The following is a 27,058-nucleotide window of genomic DNA, read 5'->3' as shown; positions in this document are numbered from 1 at the left end:
ATCCCCAGTGCGTGCCTGTCCTTACCCACCATAGTCAAGCCGGGTTCCAGGCATTCCCATTAGCGTGCCTGTTCTTATCCGTGCACAGTGACTAACTCTGACAATTTTGCAGAGTCTGCTCCTGAGTTCCAGACGCCCCCAGTAGTGCGCCTGTCCTTACTCAAAGTTGGAGCTCTCCTACTACCTGGGTCCCCCCTATCGCGGCCCAGCGTTAGTGGAGAATGGAGGAAGCAATCATTCCCTCCACTGGAGCCCCGCCTTCATCCTCTGGAGCACCTGCTTCAGAGGATTCGGAATCCTCTGCAGCCCCTAGAAAGGCTGCAAGGAAGTCATCAAAGAAGGCTGACAAACAGGCAATCAGAAGACACCAAGCCCTAGAAAAAGAGTTCGACAGAGCCCAGAAAAGGGCCAGAATTGAAAATAGGCAGAATGGGGGAATAGGTCCTGATCTACCGCTGGGTCTCCCTTCATCCCCACGGGCCATTTGGTCATTAGGGAGCTCATCACAGTCCCAAACAGAGGGTGGGATAGGCGAATTCTCATCGCTCTCCCGATCCCCCTCCCCACGGAGGTTACAGGAAACCCCGAGGACCATGCTAACCACAGCACCTGCAGGGTCGCAGGCAATGGTCACTCCTCCTGCATTGACGGGGGATCTGCTAGCTACCCTAATAGCACAGGCAGTGGACTGTGCATTTGAGGCCAGGGCTCAAACTTCAAAAGCCAAGCCTCTAGGACTTAGAACGAGGCATCGGGAGGAAACGGAGGACCATCAGGACCTCTCCTCCGTCTCAGACTCGTCGGTCTCTGAGGAAGCTTACCTGGACCAGCCAGGTACGTCACAAGGGATTCAAATGTCTGAGGAGGAGGAGGACACCTCACCTCAAGGGCCGTCCTTCAGCGGCCTGTTTAACCCTTCTCTTTTTGTTACTATTCTGCGCAAGGCTGAGGCCACAGCCCATTTGGGGCATGGGACACCAGCGGAGCCTGTCACAGTTGACACGGAGGCTGAGCCGACGTTCGCCGAAAAGGTAACCACCCAACACCGCATACCTTGCCCGACCATGTTCCTAAACACAATAAGGAAACAGTGGGCAGCGCCAACCTCCCTACCGCTTCCTAGCAATGCGGAGAGGAAGCTATTTAACGTAGCAAGGGAGCTAGAGGGAACATTGGAGGTGCCGGTGGTGGACGAACCCATAGGTCCCCTGATATCGGACACGGCCATATCAGGAGATTTTGCTGAAGCTCTTAAAGCCGAGGACCGAAAGAGTGAGTCCAACTACAGGAGAACGCACCAGGCAATAGCTTGGGCTACCAGGGCGTCTACCTCCGCGTCCTTTTTCACCAGAGCCACACTTTGTTGGCTCCGTGAGTTACAGGGCCGGGTTCCCATGGAAGATATACGCACTCACCAGGAACTCAGCAAAATGGTAGCGGCCACGGAATATGCGTCGGACGCAACACTTTTAGCGACCAAGTTTTCAGCCAAGGCAATGGCGGCAAACAACACGAGCAGGCGCATCCTCTGGCTAAAGAACTGGCAGGCGGATACCAAATCCAAGTGGAAATTGGCTTCGGCTCCGTACCAAGGGGCAAAGCTGTTTGGTGAGGCACTAACGCCATACCTGACAGAGAACAAGGACAAGCGCAAGGTCCTTAAACACATGCTTAAAAGGCAGGACAAGAGACCCGGCTCCTGGGGAAGGAAACAATCCTTTCGTACGGAAGCCAGGGTCAACTACTTTCAAAATTCCCAACCCTTCCAAGCTAGACAGGATAGGGAAAGACAGGGGGACAGACAGAACACAAGACATAGGCAAACACAGGGAAGACGGCCCTTTCGGGGGAACAACCGCCCCTTCCGCCGTACCAGATGACTCCCGCCCAGACCTTCCCATAGGGGGCAGACTAGCAGGGTTTGCTCCCCAGTGGGAAGAGACCACCACGGACGTATGGGTCAGGAACACCATACGTCATGGTCTATCTCTAGAATTTCTCTCAAAGCCCCCGAACCGCTTCCGCCCGTGCCCCTGTCCCACAAACCCAACAAAGAGAAGGCTCATGAACGAGGCCGTTCAGCACCTTCTAAACATACGGGCCGTAGAGCCGGTGCCTATGAACCAGAGAGACCAGGGGTTTTATTCTATCCTCTTCGTGGTCCCAAAACCCTCGGGGGGTTGGAGAGCCGTTTTGGATTTGAAAAGGCTAAATTTCTACATAAAATACCGCAAATTCAAAATGCAGACACTACGCTCCATCCTTGGAAGCGTAAGGAAAGGGGATTTTCTGGCATCGATCGACCTCACGGAGGCATACTTGCACATCCCTATCTCTCTGGCTCACCGCCGCTTTCTACGGTTTGCCTACAGGGGGCACCATTTTCAATACAGGGCACTTCCATTCGGCCTGTCATCAGCGCCCAGGGTGTTCACCAAGATTCTGGCGGTTCTGGCAGCACAACTAAGAAACGTACCAGTCAGAGTCCAGTGCTACCTGGACGATATTCTAATCCAGTCATCGTCCGCCCAGCAGTCTCGGGCGGACCTAAAGTTAGTGATAAAAATGCTGCAGGACCACGGCTTCTCGGTGAACTTTCCAAAGAGCCATCTAACCCCAACTACGAGAATACTCCACCTGGGAGCGGTCATAGACACAAAGGAATGCAAGGTGTACCTATCACAGGAACGCCTCAGCAGCATAAAGAAAGCCGTAAAACAGGTAAGCCGCGGTCAGTCAGTGACGCTGGTCTGCCTTTCCCAGCTGCTAGGGAAGATGATATCGACCATAGCAATAGTTCCTTGGGCAAGGCTGCACTCAAGAGAACTGCAATGGTTCATGCTCCCGTTTCAGAGACAACAAATCAGTGCATCACGGAAGAGGGTAGGCATACCTCTGAGAGTACGACACTTCCTCAGGTGGTGGCTATTTCCAGCTCTCCTCAGGGGGTCCCCCTTCAGGGAACCAGACAGAGTAGTAGTCACAACAGATGCGAGCTTATTCGGCTGGGGAGGCCACTTGGGGACCAAGTGGACACAGGGCCGCTGGTCAGCGGTGGATCTCCGACACAACATAAACTGGCTCGAGCTGCGGGCTATTCACCTAGCGTTAAGGCATTTTCACAGCAGCATAAAAGGCAGGCACGTACTGGTCCTGACGGACAACGTGACAGCCAAGGCCCACATAAACCGTCAGGGGGGCACACACTCTCGCTCGCTCTCGGCCGAGGCCCTCCTACTGGGGGCCTGGGCGGAACAAAATCTGGCCTCCATAAAGGCCGACCACATATCGGGGGAGGCAAACATCCAAGCAGATCTGTTGAGCAGATCAACAATAGATCACTCGGAGTGGCAACTACACCCGAGGATCTTCAGGGAGGTCTGTCACCGCTTCGGGCTTCCCCAGGTGGACCTTTTTGCCTCTCCTTCCAATGCCCACCTAACTCGCTTCTTCTCCCGATTCCCATCCAAGGGAGCAGAGCAGACGGACGCGTTACGGAGCCCATGGCCAAGGGGGCTCCTGTACGCGTTTCCACCCTTACCTCTCCTTCCGGCGGTAGTACGCAAGATTCTGCGGGAAAGGGCCGAGGTAATCCTTGTGGCCCCTTATTGGCCAAGGAGACCTTGGTTCGCAGACTTGAGGAGTCTCTCCCGCACGAATCCATGGCGGATTCCTCCGGAGAGGATCTCCCTCAAGCAGGGGGAGATCTCCCACCCAGAGCCACAATGGCTACAACTAGCCGTCTGGCTCTTGAACGGTCAATTTTAGCCAAGGGGGCTTGCTCACAGGGTGTAATTAGGGTCATACAGGCATCAAGGCGCCCCTCCACGAACCGTATCTACGAGGCCACGTGGAGAAGCTTCCAATCATGGTGCTCTAAACAGGAATTGTTACTCGAAGGGATCACAATTCCCAAGATCCTAGAATTTTTTCTAGATGGCCTAGAGAGGGACCTCTCGCCAAACACACTGCGCAGGCAAATTGCCGCCCTCTCAACTATACTTTCTGCCAGCCCCGGTGAATCCTTGGGCAAGCATCCCTTAATACGATCCTTCCTCAAGGGGGCTGCAAACATCAGACCGCCAACCGTGCACAGGTATCCATCGTGGGAACTACCACGAGTACTACAAGCTCTTACCAGAGCGCCCTTCGAACCACTCAAAACATGTGACATTCGCTATCTGACCCATAAGGTAGCATTCTTGGTAGCCATCACGTCAGCTCGGCGGATATCCGAGTTAGCTTCTCTCTCAATGAGGAAGGACCTGTGCCATTTTCACAGGGACAAGGTAGTCCTAAGAATAGACCCTTCATTCATTCCAAAGGTCAACTCCCTTTTTCACAGATCACAGGAAATAGTCCTACCAGACTTCTGTCCAAACCCAGCTCATCCCCTGGAACAACAATGGCACACCTTGGACGTACGCAGGGCACTAAGACATTACATTTCACGCACAGCGGAATTCCGACGCTCGGAAGCGCTTTTCATATCCTTCCACCCTGCTACTAGGGGCCGGAAGGTCTCGTCCTCTACCATCGGTAGGTGGATTAGGGCATGCATCACGGGGGCATACCAGGCGGAGTCCTTGCAAGTCCCCAAGCATATCACAGCCCATTCCACAAGGAGTGCTGCCACCTCAGCAGCATGGGCCATGCAGGCTTCTATTGAAGAGGTATGCAGGGCAGCCACTTGGGCCTCGCCCTCTCCATTCATTCGTCATTACAAAATCGACAGGTACTCCTCTGCAGAGGCCTCCTTCGGTAGGAGGGTTCTCCAGCAGGTGCTAGACCAAAGTTGCACACGGGACCAGTCTATTCCCCAACCCAAGGGACAATAGGCTTTGGTATGTCCCACTGCGTGGATTATCCATCTCCAGTGCTGGAGAAGGGGCGTTGACTTACCTGAACGCCTTTTCTCAGCACGGAGATGGATAATCCACACCCACCCTTATAGGCTAGAATAATAGGGTATATTTAGTGGAGCCAAAACGTCTTACTGTCAGTCAATGGCTGCGCTCGAGTCAAGACTAAAGGATCATGGTCCAAGACAGGGCGTGGCAACTTTGGCTGACTGATCTGATTGGCCAGGAATACAGTCTCAACCCACTGCGTGGATTATCCATCTCCGTGCTGAGAAAAGGCGTTCAGGTAAGTCAACGCCCCTTCTCTCACTGAGAGAAGGATGATGTAATCTCCCTAGAATAAAGAAAACTTTTTGAAACCTAAGAGAAAGAGGAAAAAATATGTGGAAGACAAACTAAAGACCACAGTGGTAGTATTTCCTTTCTCCCTTTTTCTTTCATACATTATATATTGAATTTATATTTCTTTTTTTGTTGTTGTTGTTAATTTATATTGAAATAGGTTGACAAGATGCCTGCTAGATGTTTTGGACAACCCTCTGAATTCTAACAATTGGTCGCATAAAACTTATAATGGTTGTCATTCAGAATGATCAGCATGGCCACACCTTGTATATCTGAGTCTAGATTATACTGTCATTAATACTTACGAAGCTCTTATTTCTATTTATGTTTCTTTCATTTTTGGTATGATTAATAAGGAAAATGGAAACATTCATTATATAACATTATATAATGCTATAATGTTGATATAATATTATTTTGATATAACATTATTTTAAAATTCATGGGCTGGTTATTTTTGTGAGAATACTGAATTCTGATGAAAGTTGAAACTAAACAATTTTTTTCTCTTTTTTAAGCAAAATGTTACACTAGAAACTATATTACAGGTAAGTTTATATCAATTATATTATTTTCAGCTGCATTTATTTAATATTTAATCTAATTTTTTGAAATCTGTTTGTTGCTGTAGAATGCTACTAGTGATAACCCTATTATCCAGCTGAGTGCTGTTCAAGCTGCAAGGTAGGCATTTATTTTATTTGAAAGACTAAAGTATTATTAATCTTTTCCTCATATTATATTTTTATTGATTAGTTTTGTTTTAATTTTACAGAAAATTATTATCAAGTGATAGAAATCCTCCTATTGATGATTTAATAAAATCTGGAATTTTACCAATATTGGTTAAATGTCTAGAAAGGGATGACAAGTAAGTAGTGCTTTTTTCCTATGTGCTTATAATATAAATTGAACTTTTTTTCTTGAAAGGCTGTGGTTAAGAAGCCTAAACCATTACTCTTCCTAATGTATTTTTTATTTTGAACACTTGTCTGTAAATACATGTAATATTACTTCGCTAGTTTAAACACATCTTAACATTAATAAACTTCTGGTTATGATGGTTGTTTTTATTTGTTACCTTACATAGTCATTCTACAAATTCTGCACAAATTGTGCTCTTTTAGCAGAGTCTACATGTAGTCATCAATATCTGTATTCCTTTCTCTGTGTTTTCTTTTTATTTTTATCACTTTTTGTTTCGTATAATAAGGCTGCCCTTCGAATTTTCGTAGTTGAAAGTGCTTGCCATTTTGGTGGAAAGCCATTTGCTTTTTGAAAATCTCCTACCTTTGGCCTTCTCCCCCCCCCCCCGCTTTAATTTATATCCTTGGAATACTGTTTTCTTCTCGTTATAGTCCTTAGTTAGGACTGTGTGTTTGTGATGGACTGTTTGACATCTCGCAGGGTTGATTGTGGTATTCTCTACACCTTTCAGTCTTTGAGAATTCAACTTAACTTTCTTGGAGAGGGGAGAGGCAGGTTGTAAAATCACAACCACTATGACAACTATGGATGGGCCCAGGTAATCATGGCCTAACTTATTTAATGAACAAGAATGCCTTATTCTTAGGTCCCACCATACCGCCCTGTTTGATTGATGGTATCTAGAGTAGTGGTTCTCAACCTGTGGGTCGGGACCCCATTTGGGGTCAAACGACCATTTCACGGGGGTCGCCAAACAAAGCTGTCCGCCATTTTTTCCCCCTTTGGTCACGTCCCTGGCCCCTGGTGATGTACAAGTGGTTGGGGGGTCACCACAACATGGGGAACTGTATTATGGGGTCGCGGCATTAGAAAGGTTGAGAACCACTGATCTAGAGTATGCCTACTATACTGGATTGTATAGGATTGACTGAAACCATGGAAGACAGACAGTCTCTCAAATAACCAGGCTCTATGAAAGACTTTATAAATAGTAACTAGTATTTTGCATCCAGAAGTCCACAGATAACCGGGGCAGCTCATGAAACAGAGGTATTATATGGACATACTATGGCATGTCTATAACTGCCCATGATGCTACTTTCTGGAATAATTATTTTAAAAGACAGCTACTTGCAAGACCTTCAAGGCAGGTGGTACCACTTCTTCTCCCAACTAAGCAAGCAGTGCTTCATGGACTCAGCTATATATCACTTTCTTTTCCCCACCTCAGGTGGCCTTCACCAACCAGTAGGGGCAGGGATCTAATAAGTAGGTAGCCAGTTTAATTAGGTTAATGAATGTCACCAAACATGGTTAAGAGGTTCAAGTCTATATCGTGGCAATAAAGAAGCAAAGAAAACTTACATCTTACTTTTATTGTATCTGGATAACCATTCAGCAAGATTGTTTAAAGTGACTTAATTTATTTTAAGAATGAGATGAAACAGGCTTAGACTTAATTCTACCAATTTGAATGGCTGTGGATTTGGAAGCTGACTAAATCCAGCTATCATTGACAGTGGACAGAGTAACACTACCCAGATGGAATTGTCTGCAACTTTAGGGTCCTTTTGAACTTACAGTTCCTGCTTAAATAGCCGGAAGATGCAACGGCTTATGCACAATTACATATTGTCAGCTTTTTGTGACCTTTCCTAGATAAGGCCTCACTCAGTCAAGTTACTCATGCTCTTGTCATCTCATCAGCAGATTATTGCAGTGTACTGTTCATGGGGCTGTCTTGAAGATTATCCAGAACCTTCAGCTGGTGCATCATTCAGCAGTCCAAGTAATTATGATGCACTAAAGTTCCCCCATGTAACATCACTACTGTGGGAGCTTCATTGGCTGCCACCTTTTGAATGCAACTTAAGGTACCGGTCATCATTTTGAAAGTCCTACATGGCTCAGGTCCTAGATATTTCCATGACTGCCTTCTCCAAATTGAATCTGTCTATCTGATAAGATCTTATTAAAGATCTCGTCACCATCTTCAGGATTAAGGTTATGTAATGCCTTTATATAAGTTATGTAAGATGTAACCATTTAGAATATTGTTTACAGTTCTTATCGTTACATCTCTAAAAGTCTATTATAGGCCAGGAAAAGTATATTATAGGCCAGGATCAGAAGACAAACAACCAGAAGATTTGAAAAGACTGGAACACCTCCACTGAAAGACATTTTTCTTTATTACAGTTAAGATTGTGCAGTTAGCTGACAGGGAATTTGCTATCACATTTTGTGGCGATGGCTTCCTACTTAGGTCATTTTAAATAGAGCTTTAAGCATGGTTCGTATTATATTCTTACATGTAGAGCACAGCAATTAATTTGAAAAACAGCTTCAGCACTGAACTCTTGACTTCACCTGTATGCAGTGAAACAGGGTTGGTAAACTTGAGATCCCAAAACTTCATGAAACTCATACACTTTTGGTGGTGGTGGTGGCTGTTGTCTGGGAGTCCCATACCGCCATAATGACCCAAATAGGCAGCAAGGTTACCTTCATTTTGAAATACATGAAAACTTTAGTGCAAACAGAGTAAGCTTAATTTAGTTTCAAAAATAACGTCCTCCGCTATACCATGGCATGCGACAGAAGGGATAAGGAGAGGAGTCAAGATGGATAGTGTTTCTTATGCACAATTACTTAGATGGGATGGTAAAAATTGGCAATTAAAATCTCTGGAAGATTTAACACAAGAAAATATTATTTATTCATGGTTTCAGTATAGACAAATAGTAGAGAGGTGGAAGATAGATCGTAATTTGGGTTTGCTTAGAGAAGATGAGAATTTGTTAAAACAAATAAAAGATCAAAGACGAACTCACATTAAGAGAATTTACGGGGTGTTAGTAGAGTTGGATTCAGAAGCAGAATTAGTTAAAGAATGTATGGTTAAATGGGCACAAAATTTTGAGGAACCGGTTTTATTAGATACCTGGGAGATTATTTGGGTGAGGAATGTTAAATTTACACAAGCCCAAAATTTAAGGGAAAACTTTTATAAAATGTTTTACAGATGGCACCTTGATCCACAAAAAATGTCTCGTATGTATCCTGACTTACAGCCTAAATGTTGGAGATGTGGATGTTTGGATGCTACTTATTATCATATCTGGTGGTTATGTAAAAATATAAAAGCTTTTTGGATTAAAATATGGTGGAATATTCAAAGAATTTTCAGAAGAAGGATAAAATTTACCCCACAATTGTTTTTGTTAGGTATTGTTTCTGATTGTGATAGTAAAGAGATTATATTGATGTTAAATTTAATTACAGCGGCCAGGTTGTTAGTAGGGCAATGTTGGAAGAAGGAATCTTTGCCTACATTGCAAGAATGGTTTTTAAAAGTTTCTTATTTGGCGGAAATGGCAAAGATTTCGGCTTTTTTGAAAGATCAATCGCAGGAGAAGTATCTCCTGGTATGGAAAAGATGGATAGATTTCATACAATATAAGTTGGATATAAAAAAATATTATTTAGTTTTTGAATAATTTATAATTAAAGTTTAAGATATTTCTTAGATATTTTCTTTTATTTTTTTTTTAATTTTTTCTTTTTCTGTTTTTTCTTTTCTTTCTTCTTGTATTTTTTTTATATATTGTTAATTATTTTATAATTTGTTTAATTAATGTATTTAGATTTGTTTATGGTTTATAAGTGTTTCAAGATTCTTTAAAAAATTTTTTAATTAAGCCTGTATTCAGCTCTGGGAAGATTGGGGGAGGGTAGGGGAGGGGAATCTTTTCTTTTTGTAAAACCTAAAAATTTTCAATAAAAAAAAAAATAACATCCTCCAAAAGGGGATAAAATTGAGGGGAAACAATGGAAAATCCAAGCCCTCCCCACTTTGATTCTTACCATGCATTCTTACTTTCTCAAAAAATGTCCACGGCTTTCAAGATTACCCACCCCAGGACAGAGGGTATTTTGAAATGTAAATCTATTAATCCTCTGGAGTGGGTTACAAAAGTTACTTTTAGAGAAGATAGGATGATTTAATTTGTTATGTACAGAAAACTCACCTTTGTGACAAATAGACTACAAGTGTGCAAAATGATCTGTGTACTATACATTAGTGCACAGCTGTGCTAAAGGCCATCAAGAAGTTTTTGAATCATACTCAATTATTGAATAATTCAGATTGCATCCAAAGTGCTGCAACAGTTTTCACTATTAGAAAACTGTTAGAAAATCCAGGAAGGAAAAATGCAGCTGTCAAAAAAAATCATGTCAGGAATTTAATATGCATTGACGTTCTGCCAAAATAAACATTTGTGCATTAAAATGGGTCAGCTTTTCAGTGATATTGTAAGGAATGGATATACTAAAATTTAATTATAAAGTAGTGAATTAATGCTTTCATATTAACTGAGAACCTCTTTGTTGCATTTTGTAGATGTTATTGCTACTATATTGTATTTTTGTCTTTTTATAAACAGTCCTTCCTTACAGTTTGAAGCTGCTTGGGCCTTGACTAACATAGCATCAGGCACTTCTTTACAGACTCAAGCTGTTGTACAGTCTAGTAAGTGTTTTAAATATTTAATATTGAAATGAAATATTTTTTAACAATATAATAAATGTATATAATTTCCTCTCTATGTGCCTAAATGGCATATACTGTATATAATCTTCGCATGACATATTGGTTCTGATGGAAAGAAACCTTCGAATTGTGGACTGAACCATTTATGTTTTCGATCCATGTTCCTCCTGGTTAATTAAGGCATCTTGGGAGGTGCCATTTAGTGGGTCCATGGAGTCATTAATACTTCTTTGGGGAATGGGATGCTGCTGCCTGTTTTAAATAATTGCAGATCTGATTATGTTAAAGACCTCCATCATTATATACAAACTTGTCTATATCTTTATATCTCAATTATGGTGTTACTTCATCTTTGCTCCCATAATGTTTAGATCTGATTGGGAAAACCAAATCCTACTCCCAACCATAGCAGTAGCCAGAATGATAGCTAGATAACCTCCTAGACATTGATGCCTTGCAGAAATGTTAATTATGAATGATTGATATTATACCAAGAGAGAAAATCTAAATACAAATATTAATAAATGTTCACATAACCTTGAAATTAGCTCCTGGGTTAGGGGAAACTGAAATATTTTAAATGTGCAATTCCCATCCTCTGCATCTAGTAACAGAAAATGAAGAAGTGCATAGTCAGTCAGAAATTATTGCTCTAGGAAGGTTGCAGATGTTTATATTATCTTTCAGTCCATTTCAAGGAGAGGATTTTGGAAAGTATCCTCCATAAATAAGGGTGGGTTTTTCTTTCTTTTTTTTTGCAAAGCATAATTTCCTGGGTTGTAGAGCAAAGAATTATTTCTCGATGGTTAATGTAGCTTATATCTTACTATAAAAATTCACTCATTTTCCTCCTCAAATAGCATGGAATTTAGTTCCCAGTTAATATTAGATGAATTTCAACTATTACTTTTGTGTTATTTTTGTTTCTGTTTAAGTACCAAAATGCAAGGTGTGTCTTGAAGATCACATTTCACTGAAGCATCCCTCTATTACAGATGCAGTACCTCTCTTCTTAAGATTGCTCCATTCACCGCATCAAAATGTTTGTGAACAAGCTGTTTGGGCCCTTGGGAATATTATTGGTAAGTAATGGTATTTATAAAAATAAATTCATAGGTATTGAATGCTTTAAACTCTAATTTTATACATTGGCATTATCTGATGAGACTATGTTTCTCCAAGTTTAATTTTTTTGTTTTTTACTACTGCAGCATATTTAAAGAAAACATGTTTTGAAGAATTTAGCTTAACTTATAGTAAATAAATGCAAAATTGTGCAATTAGATTTTTGCTGAGCAGTCTCTAATGGAGAAACATAGAAGCTCTGTCACAGAACATCAGTGCACATACATGTCACTGCATACATTCCAAGGATTTGCCATTATGAATATAATTTTTTTTTAAATTTTCGCTTCTGTAGGTGATGGTCCTCAGTGTAGAGATTATGTCATATCACTTGGAGTTGTCAAACCGCTTCTATCCTTCATCAATCCCTCCATTCCCATCACTTTTCTCCGGAACGTCACATGGGTCATTGTAAATCTCTGCAGGAATAAGGATCCCCCACCACCTATGGAGACAGTTCAGGAGGTAAATAAAGAACTACCAGTGTGTACTTTTGCAGCTCAGCTGCACTGCAAGTCACCTTTTCCCATAATATATGATATATTGTCTTAAGGCTTATTCATCTGAGCCTCATTTCAATAACTAGCAATTCATTAGATTTGCTTTCTATTTTATTCAGCTGTGACTTCCAAGTCTAATTTTGTTAGTGAAGAAAATACTGACTTTAAGGCATATTCAGGGAAATCTCTGAAATACTGCAATTACTTGAGAAAATTTTCAAGCTTTGAATCCAGATCTGTCTGGACCTAAGATAGTAGTGTGGAAACTCTAAAAATTGAATCCATTGCTATATAGTTTATATATTACTTGAGAAATATCCTTTAACTGCAGTAGGTAAAATAACCTTACTAGCTTGGACTTTGGAGATTGTATAGGTAGTCCCCTACTTATGGCCACAATTGAACCCAATATTTCTATTGCTAAGCAAGAAAGTTGTTAAGTGAACTTTGCCCCATTTTACGACTTTTATTTCCAGAGGTGAATCATTGCGGTTGTTAAGTTGTAACACAGTTAAGTTAATCTTCCGACTTTGCTTGTCAGAAGGTCACAAAAAAGTGATCACATGACCCAGGACACTGCAGCCGTCATAAATATGAGTCAGTTGCCAAGCATCTGAACTTTGGTCACATGACCAAGGGGATACTGCAAAGGTTGTAAGTGTGAAAAATGGTCATAAGTAATTTTTTTCAGTGCCATTGTAACTTCAAATGATCACTAAATGAATAGATAAGATAAGATAACCTTTATTGTCATTTTTATACTGTGGGCACAATGGCACACATCAAAAATGAAATTTAGTTGCCCGCTCTCAAAGTAAAAAACATACATGACACACACCTAAACATACTATGAACAACATATGTATAGACCCACATCCCTACATATACGTAGCAATAAATATTAAATATTGTCCATCTTGAATATATAACAGAAGGAGGAAGCTTGAGAGGTAGGTAGGTAGGTAGGTAGGTCAAGGACTATCTGTACTATGTATAAAAGGTATATTGTATTTTTGCTTTCCAAATATTAATGGCCTTTGATAATCCTCTTTTCTCAACAGATTTTACCAGCCTTGTGTGTTCTAATATACCATACAGATATAAATGTAAGTATATCCTAAAAGAATATTCTTTCTCCTGGAGATTATTATTTATTAAGCGAATAGCTATATTACTTACATTTTGCCTAAATTGCTGCTATAAAAAATTACTTACGAAACATGTTTACTTTTTCATAAGTATTGCAACTTGTAGACACTTAACCTGGAAATCAGTTGCATTGTTCATAGTGAGAGCAGGAATGCATGTGATTCTATTTATGTGTTCATTTTCTGCTGCTGCTGATCTATAAGTGGTTCTTGCATGATAGAAGTTATGATGCAATCAAATGGCTTGTAGATAAAATAGATGCTATGCTGGTTCCTGCTATGGGAAATGCTGTTTTCTATTGCTTTTGTTTGGCTCATACAATACTTATATGTCAGAAATTCATCTTGTGCTCATGTGTTTGAATTACTGAGCTGTGGGTACATGCAAAAGTAAGAATCAAAATAATAACAATTAGGAGAAATACATTTACAGTGGATGGGCTAAATATTTTCTCCTTGCTTGATTTCTTTTAAATGTTAGTAATATTGCCATTATTTCAAATATTTTGGGGTAGAATTTTTTAATATTCCTCGATTAGTGGAAAAAACAACAAAGAAAACCATAGAAAGCAATTTAGAGAATACATATAAAATCTGTAATATATGCGAAGCTCTTGTGCATAGAAAATCTGATTCAGAAGTTAATTGCTGTCTTACATTAATATATAACATGTCCTTCTTGCACAGATTCTTGTGGACACTGTTTGGGCTTTGTCCTATCTCACAGATGGTGGGAATGAACAAATACAGATGGTAATAGATTCAGGTGTAGTACCATTTTTAGTCCCCTTGCTGAGCCATCAGGAAGTAAAAGTTCAGGTAAGCTTTGAGTATTGTACAATATGATATGGCATTATAAAAATGTCTTTATTATATCAGTGATAAAAATTCAGACATCTTTGTTGGGTATAACATCTTTGTTGATTTGTGTGTCAAATCCACTTATTTAAAGGCAAATATATTAAATAAAAACTGAAGAGTGTTTTGAATATACTTCCTCAATAAGCATACATATGTTCTTGACTCAAGCTCAACTTCTGCTGTCTATTGGACACATCCATGCAGTGTTTCATGGCAATAATCTGACAGTATTTGCCACTGTCTTCTTCCAGGATAGTTTTTTACTTTCGGGTAATCACTATTGCTCTGGGATGACCTGGTGGTTTCTCATCCCAATGCTAATCAGGCTTAACCCTGCTTAGGTTCTCAGCCCAAATCAAGGTCAGCCAGGTGCTGAGAAAGTATTTAATGCTGATTTATATCTACCTTTTTTTAACTTACAGGTTAATATATGTTTATTAAAATCATACTCCATTTTTTAGACAAAAAGAATTTCTTAAGGCATAGGTGTTTTCTGATTGCATATTACATATTTTTTGGACTGTGTTGGCACAAAACTAAGTAACTGTATGGTTGTTCCAAATGAAAGAAGGGTAATGTACAAAGTTATGTCCATAAAAGCTTGTTAGCAGATTATTATAGTCATTCCTTGTTTAGTAATTACCTCAACTAGCAACCATTCACAAATATGATAATAAACAATAATAAAAAATTCATTTGGGACCAATTCATACATTTACAACAAATTTTGTGTGCTGGTAACAATGCATGCTGGAGTCAGTGTAGCTGGTGTAGCTATGTGAGCAAACTATCTGAATGAGACAGTAGCAATCATTGATATTCTCAGGTTCTCTCTCTCTCTCTCTCTCTCTCTCTCTCTCTCTCTCTCTCTCTCTCTCTCTCTCTTCCCCCCCTCTCTCCCTGTCCCTCTCCCCCCTCTCTCTCTCACACACACACACTCTCTCACATACACACACACATACACACATTCACTTAGCAACTATTATGCTTAAGGATCAGATTGTTGGGAAAGAATTCAGTCACTAAATGAGGAGTCGCTGTATTGCAATAAGAACAATAATACTTAGTAGTTTCCTACTCCTTTTCATGTAGTTTATTTTAGAATTCAAAAAATAGCAGTAGTAGTAGTTTCATAAACTCTATACCTCACGTGCTTTCTGTAACTCCTGTCAGTTTCAAAAATATTTCAGATTCTTGTTATATAAATGGTTAAGATTTAGAGCAGTGGTTCTCAACCTGTGGGTCGGGACCCCATTTGGGGTCGAACGACCATTTCACGGGGGTCACCAAACCACACTGTCCACCATTTTTTTCTCTTTTCCCTAGCTGTCCTACTCCCTCTTATTGGGGGCCACACCCACTTGGGGGTCACCACAACATGGAGAACTGTATTATGGGGTCACGGCATTAGAAAGGTTGAGAACCACTGATTTAGAGGGTCTCTTAGTCTGATCAAGAATGCAGAAATACTGTTTTCCCCGAAAATAAGACCGGATTCTTATTTGCCATATACGGGAGGTGACAAGCGCACAGGGGCCGAAGGTGTCCAGCCGCAGCCCGCCAGCCCCTTGGCCAGTGTACTCTGGGGCTGCAAAGCCCGCACAGCGCAGATGAGTGGGAATGCTGCTACCGCTGGACTGGCCCCCGCTAGATGTGCCACACCGGTGCCTGCCCATTCCATCACACCATCTGGTTGCTCGCAGCCACGATGGGACAGGAGGCCACGCGGTGCACTGTTGCTGCCGCCAGGAGGTGAGGCAAGGCAGGTGGTGGGTTGGAGCTGCCCCATGCGCCCAGCACCCACACACCTTAGGGTCCCCACATCAGGCTACTTACTCCCCACTCAGCAACCTCCCCCACCCGTTCAATGACCTAAATGCCCAACCACTGCTTCCCTTTCACTCCCCTGCCAAGCCAGACTGCCATGCTACAGAGGATGGACGGGGGTGGCTCTATCTCCTTACCCAGTCCCCCTCTCCTGTTTTGGAGCCAGGGGAGAGTGACAGCAAAAGGCCTCCACCACCACTGTACATCAGTCACATCCGTGCTGGAGAGGCTTTCTTCAGTTCTCCCACCTTGCCTTGCCCTCAGATCACCTGCCCGGCGGCAGCCACCTCCACCGCTTGCCGCTTCAGTCCTGCGGCGTCATGTCAGGCTGCCTGCTCTCTGTTCATTGCCTGTATTTTATGATTTCAATGGTGGCAGTTCTGGAGGCCGGTGGTAGGAAGCAGTGGCAAGTGGGAGATCTTTCTCCACATACCATCTCTAGGAGGAGTCTTTGGAGCACCCTGGCCGTATAATTCTCCCATGACTGTGTGGGTAGCGCTACAAAGGGGACCAGGTGGCCAAAACTGCCAGCCCAGTTATAATGCAGAGAGAGAGTGCCGCTGCTATGAGGCAAGGCAGGTGGCGGGGGGTGGCCTGGCTTCGGGGGCCCTGTAGTGCGTGGGTGTGGGGCAGCTCCACCTCCTGCCACCTGCCTTGCATCACCTTGTGATGGCACTGAAGCACCACGTGGCCTCCTACCCTATCTGGCCACGAGCAATCAGACGGTGGGACAGAGTGGTTGGTCGTGCATTCTCCTGCTGGATGGGGCTGCTGCTTCAGGTGCCACCGCTGTGAGGCAAGTGGCAGGGCATGGGTGGACTGGCTGCAGGGGCACTGAGGTACGCAGGTGTGGGGTAGCTCCATACCCCCTTGCCACCTGCTCACCTCACCTCATGGCGGTGGCACCAGAGCACTGCGCAGCCTCCTGCTTTGTTGCAGCTGCAAGCAACCAGACTGTGGGACGGAGCATGCAGCTGGCCGACCATGCAGGCTCTTAATTAGTTCTTATTTTGGGGGTAGGGCTTATATTAAGCGCACATGTAAAAAATCATGCTAGGGTTTATTTTCTGGTTAGGTCTTATTTTGGGGGAAATATAGTAGCAGGAGAGAGAACTTGCCAGGGTTGTAAGAAGCACATAAGTTGCCATTTCTGAACAACAGAAGTGCTATGGCATTTTAGTGTTATTTTTATACTAAGGCGAAACAGAATCACTTGAGTACCATGATGTTTATAGAGTACACAAAATAACTGAAAGACTGCATCCATAAATATTTGTTGGTTTATTGCAGATTTTTAAAAATACATATTAATGTTATTAATTAGCTAAGATTTTAATAAGGTTTCTGAAATTGGGGGAAAAATATACATGCCTGTTATAAGCTGTGGAAGCTATATGTTTTTAACCATTCCAACACAGAGCAGGCTTGTTTAGCAACTTTATCAATTGAAAGAAATAGTGGATATCCAATCTCTTTAGGTTTTGAAAGAAATTACAGTAGACATCCCAAAATGGCTGCTGTTAAGGTTGACAAAATGAGTACAATGGACTGAATTTACACTGCAATAAAATTACAGGTAATCCTCAACTTACAACAGTTCATTTAGTGACTGTTCAAAGTTACAACAGCACTGAAAAATGTGACTTATGGCAATTTTTTTACACACAGACCATTGCAGCATCTCCATGGTCATGTGATTTACACTTGGATGCTTGATAACTATTTCATAATTATGAGGGTTTGATGTCCTGGGATCCCCTTTTGAGACCTTCTGACAAGCAAAGTCAATGGGGAAGGCAGATTCACCTAACCACCGTATTCCTAACTTAACAGCTGCAATGATTCACTTAAAAAATTTGGCAAGAAAAGTTGTAAAATGGGGGCAAAACTCACTTAACAAATGTTTCACTTAGCAACATAAATTTGGAGCTCAATTGTGGTTGTAACTCGAGGACTACCTGCACAAAGCTCCTTTGTTAGTTTCTTCTCTGAATTTGTACCAAAATAGCTTCTTTATTCTAAACATGCATTTTTGAAACTTCTAAGAATTGTAATTTATTGGACGAAAAAATATAAATACAAACATATATATTTCTTGGTGCTAGCACACTAAAATAATTTGAACTTTATTTAGTTCATTGTAGGATTTGTTACTTTAATTATATTGCTGGGGGTCTTTCACCATTACTTCTACCTATGCTGAGTCAATAATTGTAGCTTCCATGTAAATAGTTGTCACAGTTCAGTAAGATGCCTGTGGACGTAGAAAGTTTTGAAATTAAATACCACATCTTTCATTGTCATAAAGTCTGGAGCTAGGCATTTTAATAGCAGATTTCTTGAGTAATCTGTTCTTGTATTGATTTGACATTGTGCATATGATTTGAATTTGGCATTGATGTAGATTACTAACAGATCTAAAACTAACATTTAAGAAAGAGAGGGGCAGCTCTCGTATGGGCATAGAGCCAGTCAATGTTCTTTGTCTGCGAGCTTCAGGAAGGTCATGTATATTTGAATATCTTTGTAGTCCAATATGTGTTCAACCTGTATGCCTGCAGTACATTTGAACTAGTCCTAAGAATGAACTAGAGACCCTTTAAAGCACAGAGAATGTTAATTGTATCATTTCTTAAATTAAAGACTGCAGCACTAAGAGCAGTTGGCAATATAGTAACGGGTACTGATGAACAGACACAAGTTGTTCTCAACTGTGATGTCCTCTCCCATTTCCCAAATCTTTTGACACATCCTAAAGAGAAGATAAATAAGGTGAGTGCTCAAATTTTTTTGGTAATCTTGTTTCATTTTTTATAATGTAACAGATTTAACATATTTCTTTTCCTAATGCTAAAAGAAGTGCAAAGATTTCACATTTAGTGTAGTTACAATATTGTGCTTCTAGTCAATTTCTCTTTTTGATTAATGGAAAGGGAAAACATGGTATTTACAATGTAAAAAATTAACCGTGTAAGGATTGCAATAGACAAGTACTATTTATATATTCACAAATTATAAGTTCAATCTTCATTAATAAACATCTAGTAAGAGGGGATTTATTTACTGGATCCAAATGATTAATACCTCTTTTTAAGAGGAAAGTCCTAACAAACCATCATACATTCACTCCTTAAAAAGCAGCTTTGAAGCGTAGGTATAGTTGTCAGTCTCAGCCAATTATGAATATCCTTTTGGTAAGATGGTAAGGCAGGTGTTTGCTAAGCAGAATCCCCAGGATTATTTTTAGACCTATTTCAATTTTCCTTTGGTATGAAATCCTCTTGGTCCTCTTAAGAAAAAGAAGCAGAACTACTCCTAGATATCAGTGGCTTTCATGGTAGTCTCTTGGACTTAGCTTTGTAAGAGTGATATAGTGGGTTCACCTGTATTGGTATGAGAAATCCCATAGGATAACTGAGAAATTTCACTTGTCTCTTTTAAACTGCTAGGAGACTTTATCTAGGTGTTTATAATTAAGTAGTAATTATAAAGTGAGGCAAAAAGATGTAAAGCACAGAATATTGTTAAAATATTTTGTATTTTATTTTCTAATTCACAGTAAAATAAAATTAAAGCTAGGAAAGATCATACACCCGGATGGAAGTGATGGAAGTTCCAAGTTCCAAAGACATACTCATCCATCTAAGTTAGTTTCAAGTATTTTAAGCAACTTTTGTTTTCATTGTAGGAAGCTGTTTGGTTCTTATCCAATATTACTGCAGGAAATCAGCAACAGGTTCAAGCTGTAATTGATGCTGGACTTATCCCTATGATAATTCACCAATTGGCTAAGGTCAGTCAAATACCAGATTTCCCTATTTTTATGTTTAGTTAAACTAAGATAAGATGTTATGTTGCTAATGCAAATCATTTTTATATTGTCTAGGGTGACTTTGGCACTCAGAAAGAAGCTGCCTGGGCAATTAGTAATTTAACAATAAGTGGTAGAAAAGATCAGGTTTGTGCATCTTATGAAATTCATGCAGAATTTTTAGAATGATTTATATCTAATGTTACAAATAATTGTAAATATCTTTTGCATTGCTCAGGTTGAATATCTTGTACAGCAGAATGTAATCCCACCATTCTGTAACTTGTTGTCAGTGAAAGATTCTCAAGTAGTGCAGGTGGTTCTGGATGGCCTAAAAAATATTCTAATAATGGCTGGTGATGAGGCAAGCACAATAGCAGAAATTATAGAAGAATGTGGAGGTAAGATTTCATTTGGTAAGATGGACTTTGACCCCATTTCCAGCGGCAGTCTCACATCTGTCATAATTGACTTATTGTGGTATTTAATTGATAATGTTATTCTGATGAAAATATTGTGACTGGAGAGTAGGGATGTACTTTTTTATTTTAATCTGTTTTTTTGTTTGCATGCCATAGTTAGATCATTTTTTGGATCCTCTAGAATAGAATGAAAATCCTTGAGGGATTTCTCAAATGTCAGCATATCTGACATTTCTTCATTGTTCTGTATGTTCTAAAGGCATTTAAGATTCTAGATACAATTGTTATTTGTAAAAAGTAGATCTTTGTTTATTGTTTCTGTTCCACCTCTCAATTTAGAATACAGCATCAGTCTTGGTGATGACTAGACTAGTATCTCACCTTTTCTGCAAGACTCATAGATAGACCAGTTTATGAGAAAGTACTGTATGTGGAAACGTGATATGGAAATGTTGGCTTATCTTGGTAAGCCTATGCTAGGTAGCCCTCAGAGACTCCTGTTAAAAGCCTACAATATCCCAGAGGATCTCATTTTGTTTTTTGCATTTAAAAATAAATGGTCCTTTCAAAAGTGCTGTGTATTGTACAGAATATAGCTTTGTCGTGTTGTGACTTTAACTGGGTGAAAAGGTGCATCATAGGGCATCATAGTTCTTGAACCAAGGTACTTCAAATGAGCTAACTTACAGAATGCATCCAAAATCCAGGACCCAAGACTCCCAAGGGAATGAAATTTGGAAGAGTTGTGGCTGCCTCAGGGCTACTGGCTGCTGCTGCACTGCTGCTGTGGTCACATAATCTTCGTTTTCAGTATACTATGATAATTTTCCAATTTTAGAGTTTCTCTCAATCTCTTGCTCCCTCCCCCCCCCTGCATCAGCCATTTAACCTGCCCGCAGAAAAGGAAGGGAGGAAGGAATCCCTGCGCACCCTTTCTGGTGCATGTGCTCCCTGACCTGTGCTGCTGTCCAACCTGTGTAGCCTTCTCAACCTGTGTAGCACCTCTTCTACAACCTCACACATTCTCCCTGATCAGCACTGCTCCCCCCCCCATGCAATACCTCCTGTATACTCCCATGCACCCTGGGGCACACTATGTTGGAGGTGATTGGTGGGGGAAAAAACCCATTTGTCTTGGCTTTTAGTCTTTACTTAATTGCTGTTAGCTTTTCTATTTATGATTGTATGGCATTGTAAGCCACCCAGAATCGTGTTGGATAGTGAGATGGGCAGCAGATAAGATAAGATAAAAGATAAGATAAGATAAGATAAGATAACCTTTATTGTCATTTTTATACTGTGGGCACGATGGCACACATCAAAAATGAAATTTAGTTGCCCGCTCTCAAAGTGAAACACATACATGACACACATCTAAACATACTATGAACAACATATGTATAGACCCACATCCCTACATATACGTAGCAAATAAATATTAAATATTGTCCCATTTTGAATATATAACGGAAGGAGGAAACTTGAGAGTTCACAAGGTTAATGGTGTATGGAATGAAACTCTGGCTGAATCTGGAAGTCAGCAGGAAGTCAGAAGTCAATCCCACTTTCTTGCCCACCTGTGATCATTCTGTTTCTCTGTTTAGGTGAGGAAATATCTCTGAAACAATTCCCCAACAGATCATGGGTTGTTTAGTAATAAAGATAAAAATGTAATATGATTGGACTGAGAAAAAATGTGGGGTCATTGAAGTACACACACACACACACACACACACACACACACACACACACACACTATTTGCACTGATCCAATGAGCCCTAAGGAAAACTAGGCAGGGTCCAGTCTGATATTTTTTCTCAAATTCCATTCCTGCTTTGGACTTGGATTTCTCTTGTCTGACCATTGCCTTTTTAAAATGGATTTTATTCATTTGAGGGGCAATCCTAAACAATCTTAGATCACGGTCAGACCAGTTGAATTTCACTACTGTTTAAATACACATTGTTCATCAATAAAATTACTGAATGCATAAATCTCAGCACAATTCCTTATATTAGCCATATTAGTAGAGCCAAATATCTAAATTTCATAAACTCTGTATAGAGTATTTTTGTTTTAAGTCTTCATAGAAATTGGGATCTGTTAGCTACACCCACATGCAGCTGCAGTTTGTTGAAGCAACCATGGCAAAAAAAAAAAAAAAATGAAGCTATTTTAAAAAATTGAAGAGGCGCCTCATACCCCCTGTCTTTCAACAGTGTCTGAAGTGTGTGTGCATGGAGAGGGGGGTGTTCAAAATAACAAAAGCAATGTCATGCCATGAGCCATATTCATTTGTTCAGGTATCACAAGGTTGCCTATATGCATACACAAAAGAGATGGGCCTGCAGTGTGACCAAAGCATTTCATCATTTGACCAAAGCAGCAAGATACTATGGCAGTGATGGCAAACCTTTTAAAGACTGAGTGCCCAAACCGCAACTCAAAACACACTTATGCATCGTCAGGTGCCGGGTGGGTGTGGCCCATTTGGTGGGCGTGGCTGCGGTGGTAACAGCAGACTGAGTGGGACTAAAAAGTTCAACCAATCAATTCCAACTTTGCAAAATCTTTTTTTTTTCCGCAAGAAGTTGAAATTGACTGAATCTTTTTTTTTTTTTTTGCACACAGCGGCTGAGGCCTAAAGCGAAAAGGTTTTATAAAACCCAGTTCAAGGCCTAGGACTGGGGCAACGGCGCGCGTGCCCACAGAGAGGGCACTGAGTGCCGCCTCTGGCACCTGTGCCATAGATTTGCCACCACTGTACTATGGATACCCACACTTGCATTCAAAATATTTGATCTGTCTTAGGTCATATGCTAAAACCAGTGTCTTAAAAATAATAATTGGTAAAGCTAATTGTATGTTTATTTTCTTTGCTAGGTTTAGAAAAAATAGAAGCACTGCAACAACATGAGAATGAAGACATTTATAAACTAGCATTTGAGATAATAGATCAGTATTTTTCTGGTGATGATGTAAGTACCTGTGACATTTCAGAATATTATAAAATAGTATAATTATAAAAATATTATAAATGTTTTGCATAATATTCTATACTATAGTCAAATCCTTTTATTCCCATTGAAGATATATTAACTTTCCATACACTGCATCTTCAGGCTAGGGCACTCAGTGCGCAAGTAATCTGGCCATTTACAAAAGCAAAATTTATGTCTGAGAATTTCAAATCCCAGCCATTGTGAGATGACTGCTGTTTGCAAGTCAGATCCTGTCCTCTTCATGTCTTTCAAGAAAAAACTTTAAAATGCCTAAATGATACTGTGGAACAGATGCATCAGCTTGGACATGCACAGAGAGTTGCTTGTTTTCCCCGTAATGCTGGAAGACCTCTTTCTTACTAGTGGGCGTAAGCCTGTTACTAGAGGATAAATAGTTCTTGTCTTTATAGCATCTTAGCCTTCTTGCTAGTTTATAGGGCAAGAATATTTGCAATAGTAAATAGGGTCGTTTTTTTAAAAAAAAACTTGTCTTTTTTATTTCTCACTTTACCCTTTTCCTCCATACATCTCACACAATTACTTATTTAACATAAGGGAAAACTGTCATTGTAGCTTTTGAAAAGCTATGGGGACATTTCAACACTTAATGTTTGAAGAGATAGATTGTCACTGTAATGCCCAGATCTGAGTGAAGTTGGACCAGATATTAGATGAGCAAATGTTATTACTTGTATAATGAAGATTACAACTACTCCAGACTGTGCTTTCTTTGCAGATTGATGAGGACCCCAGCCTCATTCCTGAAGCAACACAAGGAGGTACTTACAATTTTGATCCAACGGCCAATCTCCAAACAAAAGAATTTAATTTTTAAGCTCACGACAATGCAGCTTGTCTACCCTGCATCGGTAAAATACACAACCAGATATCTACCATTGGAAAAACAGGCTCCAAGCACATGCCCCTTTGTCTGATGCTTCTAAAAGCAAGTTGTATATCAGTCATTTTGCAGTTGCCAAAAGTACCTGTCACATGGACTGTAAATGCATATGCATGATCTCGTATACTGTTCATTTTTTTTTAACAGTCTCTGCTACCTTTCCCCTGAGTTTTTTTTTCCTTTTCCCGTGAGGCCACAAGCTGATAACTGCAGTCTACGGTTTTAAGAATACCTTTTTGTGATGGCACATTGGCTTCCCACACAAGAATAGCTTTCTATGGAAATAGCGTGCTATGGATCAAGACTCTTTAGTATGATTTTGGAAGACTTCTGAGAGGCCCAGTCTATTTTAATTTTTTTGAGCCTCAACTGTTGTCCTCTACAAACATATTTTCATATATTTAATGTGGAAGATAAATAAAGGAAAAGCAAGTCAAATTATTTTCATTGGTGATACTGACATTTAAAAAAACTTCTTTAAAACTTGGTAATTAATTGGTTTAAAAACAGACTACATATATCAGTAATTGTGTTCATTACTGCCTTAGAAGCTTGGGCTTGAAGAATGAACATTGCATTTGGACTAATAAAAAGGTGACCATTATTCCTAATTTCTAAGAACAGCAAGCTGTACTTGACCACTCTTCAGCCTGTGTGTTCCTGCTTCTTTTGAAATAATGAAATGCTGTGCATGGTATTTTACCTGAGCTACCACCTACTTTGGACTTGAACTTTTGTTTTAAGCTGAAAGCAAGAGTCCAGCATTAAAGTAACAAAGCTATTCCAAATCAGCATTGGTTGACAAGAATCTTGCTTTCATCTTTCAGTAGTCAATATATTTTGGGTTTAAATTTATAACTGAATAATGTTGATTTATATTGGTTTAAACTGTGGAGCTTTCATGTTTACTGTAATTTAGTCTTAAACTATTTTTTTACTTACCAGTGCTTACAATGATGTGGTTGGCAACAAACTAGCAACTATTTTAGAAGCACCATAATAGCTTCTTTTTGGAGTATTGGAAGAGTTATAGAAAAAATAGTCTATAAACTTATTCATATAGTTAAAATACATACTAGTTGTGTGAGGCTTTGTGGAGCTGCTACTATTCAGCATAAGCATAAATGTACAGCTCACAATGAAGAGATTTACTTGAGCTGGTAAATTGGGAGTAATGGGGAAATTATGCATCCTTGCTCTTCAGAGGATTTAGGAGTGCTGAAATTTAAACTGTGTAAGCTATCAGACAAACTGATATTGTTGCTGTTGTTCACTGGATGTACTTTGCTCCCAATGCCTTGATGTGAAGGGATACAAAACGTAAAAGTAATGTAGTTATTGGATGTGGGTTGTATTTACTGTGATGAAGATACAGACAGATGCCATGAAGAAAGCTTTGTTGATCAGCTGTTTTTCCACAATTAAGCAAGACATTGCAGGTGTTCATTCTTTTACTATATCTGCCAAGGTAGAGCCACTTTAAAGAGTGATCTTGTATCGCAAAGGATACAAGTATGTGTTTTAAAGTGCAAGATTTTTACTTGCTAGATAATCTGTTTTAATACAGTGTTTTGGCCTCTATTTATAGATTTTATAAATTTTAAAATCAGTTTCTCTTTAAGGTGGCTCAAACTTTTCAACTCCTGTGCACATAAAATTGAGTTGAAGTTCATTGTGCCTTTTTTCTTTACCCAGACATTAAATTAATTTGGTAACTGTATCCTATTAACATTATTAGTCTAAAATCCTGAAATTGTGCTGTTTTGCTGAAAACTAAGTAAAAAGAAAATCAAAATTAGATTTTGTCAATTTTGGGAAATTCAAAGCAGATATGCAGTTAATAATGTGAACAAATCTCTTTGTAAACAGTATCCTCTATGCCTATATTCTTGTCTTAGATACTTCACTCAAAATAAGACTGATGATTTTTCACTACTGTGAAGAATGATTTTATTTCTTGCACTCAGTGCATCAACTTATAAACATAGGAAAATGAATTTAGAACAATAACTTGCCTTTCTCTCAGTTCATTATCATCTTATCAGCTCTTGATAGAGATTCAACTGTTTTGTATTTTTTTAAAAAGGGATGAAGGCTTGGGTTTTATTATCCTGCTGCACAAGAGCAGAAGTTACTTGAAACTGTGTTGAGAGAATTGCTGTTTTTATTTTCACTTGTTCTTTCCCACCTCCTTCCATCTACAGTCCCCAGAGAGTGGTGCTAGAGGGGCCAGAGACCCTCCAAAGCTGCTTTTGATAGGAGATGTCGATAGTGGGAATGGGCAATACGATCTCTAACCCCATATGTGAGTTTCTTCCATTTATGCCATGGAATGGGGTCTTTATATTCAAGCTAAAGTATATTGCTGCACCTTTAAGTTTTCAGAAGTATTAAAATTGCATTGTGTTTATTTTTTTTAACTCTCAGTTAACAGAGTAAATTGTTCCTTCAACAGAGGCATCTAAATGTGTTCTTAATTTTGTATATGGGCTTAGGTTTTATAACCAATAAAAAGCTGCTATCAAATATTATAAATATGGAAGATCTTATTTTGAAAACAGTGAAAATTCATCACTGTTTAGATTGTTGAAGGTTTCATTTCTTTGACCATGCAGTATTTGAGTTAAAAGATGCCTTCATTGACCTGATATGATCTTTTAAACTTTTTTTTAAATCAGTAATTGAAGTGAGCATTAGTTTTGCATGCTCATCACAAAGGAAGCTTCATATTTGATCCAGATCTTTGCTCAGTGCCTTCTTAAGATTATGAG

The 27,058-nt window shown here is 40.0% G+C and overlaps 1 protein-coding gene across 2 annotated transcripts in view; it reads left to right on the top strand.

The window, feature by feature from the left end:
* The window catches only part of KPNA3 (karyopherin subunit alpha 3), a 51,247-nt gene extending 24,429 nt beyond the window's left edge, over positions 1–26,818 (top strand). For both annotated transcript variants that reach the window (XM_039326178.1, XM_039326177.1), the window contains exons 4-17: positions 5,726–5,755; positions 5,839–5,891; positions 5,983–6,078; positions 10,583–10,668; positions 11,685–11,771; positions 12,110–12,279; positions 13,376–13,420; positions 14,150–14,281; positions 18,794–18,922; positions 19,839–19,943; positions 20,037–20,108; positions 20,200–20,362; positions 23,268–23,362; positions 24,123–26,818. In XM_039326178.1, coding sequence (XP_039182112.1) covers positions 5,726–5,755; positions 5,839–5,891; positions 5,983–6,078; positions 10,583–10,668; positions 11,685–11,771; positions 12,110–12,279; positions 13,376–13,420; positions 14,150–14,281; positions 18,794–18,922; positions 19,839–19,943; positions 20,037–20,108; positions 20,200–20,362; positions 23,268–23,362; positions 24,123–24,221 — 1,362 coding nt within the window. In that variant the 3' untranslated portion in view covers positions 24,222–26,818. The remainder of the gene's footprint in view (positions 1–5,725; positions 5,756–5,838; positions 5,892–5,982; positions 6,079–10,582; positions 10,669–11,684; positions 11,772–12,109; positions 12,280–13,375; positions 13,421–14,149; positions 14,282–18,793; positions 18,923–19,838; positions 19,944–20,036; positions 20,109–20,199; positions 20,363–23,267; positions 23,363–24,122) is intronic.
* The last annotated feature ends 240 nt before the right edge of the window (positions 26,819–27,058 follow it).

This window comes from Crotalus tigris, unplaced genomic scaffold, assembly GCF_016545835.1.
Source record: "Crotalus tigris isolate CLP2741 ecotype Arizona unplaced genomic scaffold, ASM1654583v1 scf7180000024340.7048381, whole genome shotgun sequence".
In the NCBI taxonomy this organism is placed as follows: domain Eukaryota; kingdom Metazoa; phylum Chordata; class Lepidosauria; order Squamata; family Viperidae; genus Crotalus; species Crotalus tigris.
This window is presented reverse-complemented; position numbering and strand designations above follow the sequence as displayed.